The sequence below is a fragment of the Henckelia pumila genome, chromosome 1, assembly GCF_033568475.1.
Source record: "Henckelia pumila isolate YLH828 chromosome 1, ASM3356847v2, whole genome shotgun sequence".
In the NCBI taxonomy this organism is placed as follows: Eukaryota; Viridiplantae; Streptophyta; class Magnoliopsida; order Lamiales; family Gesneriaceae; genus Henckelia; species Henckelia pumila.
In genome coordinates, this window is record NC_133120.1 from 72,122,722 (window position 1) to 72,130,229 (window position 7,508).

The following is a 7,508-nucleotide window of genomic DNA, read 5'->3' on the forward strand; positions in this document are numbered from 1 at the left end:
TAAGCAAAAGCTGAGAAGTGTTTCATAAAAACTCTCTCAAACACTACATTAGAAGTTTACGAACATATCGATGGCTTCTCGTCCATCCGATATCACAATGTGACGAAGAATCATATTCGATACTTAATTGTAATAAACTTCGACTTCAAAAAAATAAAAAATAAAAGAAAAAAAAAATAAAAGACAAGACAAGACAAGACTACAAATGTTATCAGGGAATCGATATGGATTACACCTCATATTATGTATTTATATCCTTGAGTCGAATGTGTATAACATTTCAAGTATATGATAATATCCAATGTCTAACTCATTGATTATAAGTTTCATCTTATAAAAAATCAAGAATCTGCATCCTTCTCAACATCTTCCAACATTTACTGTGTTTTAGAACAATAAATGAAACGTCGTCACAATCACAAGCAGAAACCCGTACACCGCAACATGTCCAGCCACCTTGCTCGCACTACCTTCATCCGCTCGAATATGCTCAGCCACGTTGAAGTTACCTGTCACAACACAACCCCTTATTTACAGCACTTCACATGATAGAGCTTAATCGTAAGTTGGAATCGAGGAGAGAGACGAGGCTTTATCTGGTGTCATTTGGTACCTCTTTTAGGACCATAGCTACATCCACCACTGATAACATCCCTTACGTTGTTAAGAGTAGCCGTGTTGAAGAACAAGAAGTTTTTTACAATACCATCCACGCAATCCAGTACATGTCGTGTTTCGACTATGCACGGTCCGTTGCAGTACTGATCCGTGTATTCAGGTGGCACGCTGAGTTCACCAGTTTGAGTTAGTCTGTAAGCTTCATTACAGCTGCTGTAAATCTGTAGACATAATAGAATATGAGAAATTGTGTTTAGTGTCACATTTTAGTTGAATATATAACATTGATCAAGTATTTTTTCCAATTTGCAGACTCACCCTTCGCACGATTGTCTTTGTTGTTTAAAAATTTAGCAGGGAATGTTCTGAGTATATTTGGACATAGATTTTATATTTGATGTAGAAATCACGCTATTTTGTTGAAATAATATGTTAACACAGTGCAGTGAGTTGGAGTTGGTAAGTGAGCGCAGGAATCGTAGAAGTTATATAATTTAGATTTCTACCTATGTTGGCCGATGCAAATTTAGAAGACCCAATGCCATTTAGATGAAAAGTTTCGAAAGTTTTGTTTTCCTAAATTTAAAGTTTCACCAATCACCATTTTCATTAAACCACCCCCTTGCCCCGTCTCTCCCCTTCTTTCGAGTCTCTGGCTGTGTGCCTACATGATCTATTTTCTGAATACGGTATTAGGACTTGCAACTCTGAAGTATTCTTGCATTCAGTTGATCAAGAATCAGACCGGGAGCATCGGCAGCCACCACCCAAGCGAAAATATTTTTAAAAGAATTCACTTGTAAAGCATTTACTCAATTGTCTTGATCTCAATTATATTTACGAGAAATAATTAAAGTTTCAAGGATGAGTGCGATTACTTACATGCTTATCGTTGAAACATTCGAATGCTTTATTCAGGAGCAGAGCTGGATTAGTGCCTATTAGTCCAGCCTCAGGAAAATATTGATCTCCCTGTCCTTCACCTTCCGCTTCAGGCAAATATCCTCTTGCAAATACGCCTGCAGCGCCCAAGTGAGGATAATCAAATGCTCTCCCTGTGGAGAAAATATAATCCGAAATGAGTGTCGAATCTGATGCAAAAGATTCTTACCAAGAAAATGACAAGATGTTTCATTAATTTATACCGAATTTGCAGAAGGAAACGGAGATGCAAATCACAACAGAAACTAAAAGATGGCTCTTAGTGAATCCTGAGAATGCCATTACGCCCATTACATTAACAAGTTACAAAGAGATGCCTGATATTTCGACCAAAAAAGAGATTTTGTTAAATGTCCCAATTACCACAAGTAAATTATAACTTCCTTCTCAAGATAGAGCATCAGAGACAATCCAAAAGAACAGAAATGTCACAGTTACAGAGATATGTTATTTCGAGCGATCGACAATCTTGTAGCAGAAAGATTTGGTCTTAATGAAGAAATTTGCTCAAGATGACAGTGTTTAGCAAAAGGTAGAATTATAGGTAATCTGCCTTGTCAATAAACTTGGGTAAAATATATAATGGTAACATGTTGAAGGGACAGTTGGACTAAATCCACCAACTTCATAAGATTTTAAATTTATGTGAGTTAAAAATCAAACCTACCCCAAGGACCTTGTACTAAGTTAAGTATCGTAATAATAATGGAAGTTGAGAATGTTCTCTTAGTTAAAATTTAATAAAAAAAAATTAGTTTCTGCAGTCACAAGTTAATCCCTACAGTACCCACCATAAAATCATCATCCAATCATTTTAATTAAGATTAATTAGAGAATTTTCGATGTTTTCAACAATGATAAATTACCTTTATCTTCATCTATCTGATAAACATCTTTAGTCAATCCAAAAACAAAAAGGATAACTCTAGAAAAGTTCTACATCTATCAAACTGACCTGATGAAAAATTAAAAATGATGAATAAACAAGTACCTTGAACATCAATCATCAGGTTCCATAGACCGTGAACATGAATATATATATATATATATATATATATATATATATAGAGAGAGAGAGAGAGAGAGAGAGAAATTTCCTGATGTTTTTCCAGTTTAAAACATAGTTTTTATCCCAGAAAACACTCACATTTGAAGGTATGTACAACAGGAAATCAATATTTCATAAATTCCAAATATTATCGAGTGATGAACAAGTAATCTTACGCATTCTTCCCTGCTTGAGGATTCAGATATAAAGTGACATATTGGTTGTGTCGTATGAACTACAGTCACTTCCATTGAGCATAAGTAAACACAGCGGCTAGCGCAATCCAAAAATTCATATATCCTACATATTCATAGTGCAAAATTTACAGTTGGTGCACATCCCATTAAATTTAGCACATGTTTATACGCACGGTATCACTAAATATGGACCCCTTTTACCATCAACATCAAGATTACCAAGCTACAGATATCAGGCAGTATTTTAAGGATTATTCTTTGAGCGGTCTATCCACGAACATTAGAGAACCAAAGTCTCAAAATAGACGTGAAAGTCATATTACCAGTGGTTTGTGTTCAATTAGCTGGCCTTTTCTTGAAGAATCTCTCTCAGACATCCCAACTCATTAGAGACCCATCTCATGCACTGAATTTTTATAAATAAGTTTGATTAATGCCAGTAAGGTAAAAGGATTAACTCAGACAAATAACAAGTTGAATCATCAATAAATTTGCAAGAAAATTGTTCTTTGGATTATGTAAATATCAAAATCATATGGAATTGGAGAGCCAAATACATTAAAAACATAGATCATGATATGATTCAAGGATCGATGACCTCAGTTGAGAATCTTGAGATGCATCTGAAAGACCAAATGGACAAAATGTAGAGCCTCGTATAGGCAACTGAACACCAACTCTTTTAGCTCACAAAACAATCAGAAAAAAAAAAACTAAAATTTCAAGTAATAAAGGGAAACTATAAAAAGAACTCAAGGAATTCTTTTATCCTCATTCCTTATGATAAGAGGGAAATCTGACATAGGAATTACAGGACAATTTAAATAAAGCTCTAACTGACAAGATTAGAAAGAATTCAGAAATGAGAATGCTTAGAACACAATTGCTTTAACAAATAACTCACAGTAATCGCCATCAATGTTTATCCATAAACAGTCATGCGTGATAATCGTACTTAACTGCACAATATATATCAAGACATACGTGATCGCAAGCCAATAATGTGGCATAGAATTTGAAAAAAATACCTTAACGTTTCTAATTGTCCATACCGCCAATCAAAGCCAAGATGCACACATAACAACCAAAACAGGTGAATCTCTTTGATACCAAAATTGCCCAACCAAGGTGCCATGAGATCAAACGGGAATTACTTTTAATGCCATTCCTTTCTCTCTGCATTTCAACCATACCTCTCGGGCTTCTTCAAATCTGTGTGACTTGACTAATGCATCAACGAATGAATCACAAGTATAGACATCAGGTCTACAACCATTTGTTTCCATTGAAGAGAATAACTCTTTAGCTTCATAAAATCTTCCAGATTCACATAATGCTTTGATAAAGGAAATGTAAGTAAAATTATCTGGATGCAAATCTAGAGTTAACATGCTTATGAGAAGGCTTTGTGCCTTATCAATTTTATTCATCTCACAGTACTTCTGAATTAGAGCATTAAAAGAGTAAACATCTGGCTGTACGCCATCAACTTGCATTTTTCTCAGCAGTTTCATTGCTTTAACAACCTCTCCAGAAATGCACAATGAACGAATTAAGCTATTGTACGTAATAGCATTAGGAGAGATTCCCCACTCCACCATTTCTGAGAAACAATCAAAAGCATCCGTAATATGGTTAGCCTTGCATAGACCGTCAATAATTGAACTAAAGGTGAACACATCTGGTTTAAAGCCATGGTCTAGAAGCATTAGTAGTAATTCTTGTGCCTTGACCACATCCCTAACCTTCCAAAACCCAGCAATAAGGGTGTTGAAAGTAACAAGATTAGGGCGAATGTCTCTTTTAGACATCTCCTTTAATGTTTCAAGCGCGCTGTTCATCATTTTGGCTTTGCAAAAGCAATCAATTACCATGTTAAATGTGAAGGCATTTGACACAAATCCTTTCTCCAGCATCCAACTTAAATATTGATTGCCCTTATTTTGTCTTCCTGAGTTGTACAGGGCCTCTACAAGTGCTACACAAGTACCTGGATCCACATTCACCCCTCGTTTGATGAAATCATCAAATATCTGACAAGTTTCCTCAATTTGCAATCTTTTTATCAAACAAGTAATCGTGATGTTAAATGTCAAAGTGTCAGGAATATAACCATGTCCTGCAGCTGTCCCTAAAAACACAGCCGCATCCCTTGCTAGAAAATTAGTCGATAGACAATAGAGTATACTATCATAAGCTACTTTGGGCAGCTTGGGCTCCTTTTTCACCCATCTCCACAGTCGTTCAAAAGCTTCATGTGGTGACAGGGTTCGAAAAACTCCATTAACAAGTGATCTATATGTGGCATCATTGGGACTCACTTTCATTATTTTCATTCTCTCCAGAACCCCAAACGCATCATCCACTCTTTTTGCATTACAATACCCATCTATTAGGATGGTATATGTGAATACATTGGGAGTGTGTCTCAATCCCTCCATCTGCTTGACAAGGCGAAGTGCCTCATCCACTACACCAGCCTTACAAACTCCATGAATAAGAATGTTATAAGTAAATCTATCTGGGACACAGTTGTCCACCTCCATTTGCTGAAACTTGAGGTAAGCCAAATCAAGTGAATTGGATTTCACCAAGGCATCTATTACGGCATTATATAACCTTGTACTTGGAACGAGTCCCAGATAAGAAACCTGCTCAAAAACCTCAGCACAATACTTGGCTAACCCCAATCTTCCCCAACTACCGATCAACACACAAAGAAGATCCTCAGTAACTCTGCACTTTGAGTTCCTGATGTCCTGTATTAACTCAGCTGACAGCAAAATGGGACCTTCCCTAAAAAGAACATCGCTTAAAGCAACACGTATGGGTTGATCCTTACCAAACGAGCCTCCGAGGTTCGAAACCCAGATATAAAATCTCAAACAACATAAAGGCCTCTCTTGGTTTCGCAAAATGCTAACAACAACACGAGTACTCAAACTGATTCTTTGCGCCTTGAGCTCATGGTTCAGCAGCAAGTACCAGTCTTTTCTAGACAAAATTTCAGCTAAATATCGATGATCAATAGGATTCGAGAAAGATTTATTTTCACAACCTACAATGCGAGCTTTGGTAGTTGAAACTGAATCAAAGTTTGAATCTTTGAATTTAGGCTTACCTGTCACTAAATTTGGACGGAGATTTTCCCGAGAGTTCAGTTTAGAGGATTTCGAATCAATTTTATTGGGAATTCGGACTTTCTGAGTGGGATTCTTGAATTCCTGTGCGACCCTAGAGGCCATAGATGATAAATTTCTCATAGCTCATCTCATGGGTTAGTCGGCAACCATGGAAGAACGCTACTGCTTGCCCTTGAATTGATTTTGCACAAGGACCGGTTTGTCTCAAGAACCGGGTGCAGCCGGTATATTCTTACACGCCCGGTCCAATCGGGTCTAATCTAAGGGTTTTAAATATAATTTATATTTATTACGTTTAAATTTTTTTGATGTATCTTGATTTAGGGTTTTTTTATTTTTACTCTAAATAAAAAAATAAATTTTAAAAATACTGTAAAATTTAAAAAATGTCACGAATACTGTAAAACTTCAAATTTGACAGCAAACGCTCAACCCACGTAGGCAGCGTCCTCCGCCACGAGACGCGGATGCTGCCTACTGAGCAGAGGATTCTGCCTACGTGGCCACACGTTACTCATTTAATATTATTTTAAATTATTATAATATATATTCGATGAGTATTAAATTATTTAAGCCGTAAATGATTAAATAAAAACGTGTTGAGACATAGTATTTACGCGTAAAATAAAATAATTTAATGCGTAAACAATTAAATAGAATTAAATATATCATCTAACGCGTAAAAAATTAATTCTATGCGTAATTGTATTACTATATATATGTCCACAAATCTTATTCGGATATCACTCATAAAAATATATATCTCTTTAAAATTTTCTCGTTCCTTTTATCCGTTTTTCATTTTTATTTCAAAAAATCATATCGAGAATGAAAACATCGATATATTTTTATATTTTGGAGGTCATATTATTGTGGATAATGGATCGATTGTGTATAGTATTCCTTATACTAGACCGATGCGAGTTCTACGTTCCATTACTTTGTCCGAGTTGGTTGAAGTTGTGCATCAAATATTGATGATTGATCCAACTATTTTTACTCTCAAATTGTCAACGAAATATTCTTTCATGCAAAATTCATCTTGACATGAAATTCAAGTCAATCTTGTTGATGACAACGCTTTAGAGTTTATGATGCAATCTCCCAATATACGTATATTGCATTTGTACGTGGAAGCAAACCAAATTGACCATCACGTTGGTCATGTCGACCAAAAATCGGATATTTTACACGTCACCGAAGGAATGAACAACATGTATCTTTATCCTGAAAGTGGATCGTGGGATCAATATATCGCCGGCACATGCGAACCTGATCCTGCAAGTGCAAATTGGCCGCAAAGTACACGTCTTTGGGAGCAAAATTCTGGTGAAGAAAATTGGAATTCAAAAATTCAAAATTTTGTGTCACGTGTTGATGATCCTATGAGTGAAAACGAAGATGTCCAGAGAAGTGATACAGAGCCAGAGATGTCATACGGGGAGTCTGAGGAAGAAGATGATGACGATGTTGAAGATGTGAATGATGATGTACATGTGAATATCCATGCAAATACTGATGAGGGAACATCATCTCGTCCACCACCTAGTCATAAATTTC

At 36.0% G+C, this 7,508-nt stretch overlaps 1 protein-coding gene across 14 annotated transcripts; it reads right to left on the bottom strand.

Moving 5' to 3' along the window:
• Window positions 1-224: 224 nt before the first annotated feature.
• On the bottom strand, window positions 225-6,124 carry LOC140892448 (putative pentatricopeptide repeat-containing protein At3g16890, mitochondrial). Of its 14 annotated transcripts, none has more exons than XM_073301429.1 (6): window positions 5,927-6,124; window positions 3,834-5,815; window positions 2,785-3,211; window positions 1,501-1,877; window positions 614-839; window positions 225-509 (listed from the first exon to the last, which is right to left on the bottom strand). In XM_073301429.1, the coding sequence occupies exons 1-2, from the start codon at window positions 6,066-6,068 to the stop codon at window positions 3,945-3,947; spliced, it is 2,013 nt and encodes a 670-aa protein (XP_073157530.1). In that variant the 5' UTR covers window positions 6,069-6,124; the 3' UTR covers window positions 225-509; window positions 614-839; window positions 1,501-1,877; window positions 2,785-3,211; window positions 3,834-3,944. The 14 variants fall into 14 exon arrangements, with proteins under 14 accessions (XP_073157530.1, XP_073157508.1, XP_073157440.1 ...); XM_073301407.1 differs by having other exon boundaries at window positions 1,501-1,673; window positions 1,764-1,829; window positions 3,129-3,211; window positions 3,834-6,124; XM_073301339.1 differs by having other exon boundaries at window positions 2,785-2,908; window positions 3,129-3,211; window positions 3,834-6,124.
• Window positions 6,125-7,508: the final 1,384 nt, after the last annotated feature.

What these genes read in the sequence shown, in the direction of transcription:
- LOC140892448 (XM_073301422.1), bottom strand. Translation starts at nt 6,068, where the DNA reads ATGAGAAATTTATCATCTATGGCCTCTAGGGTCGCACAGGAATTCAAG.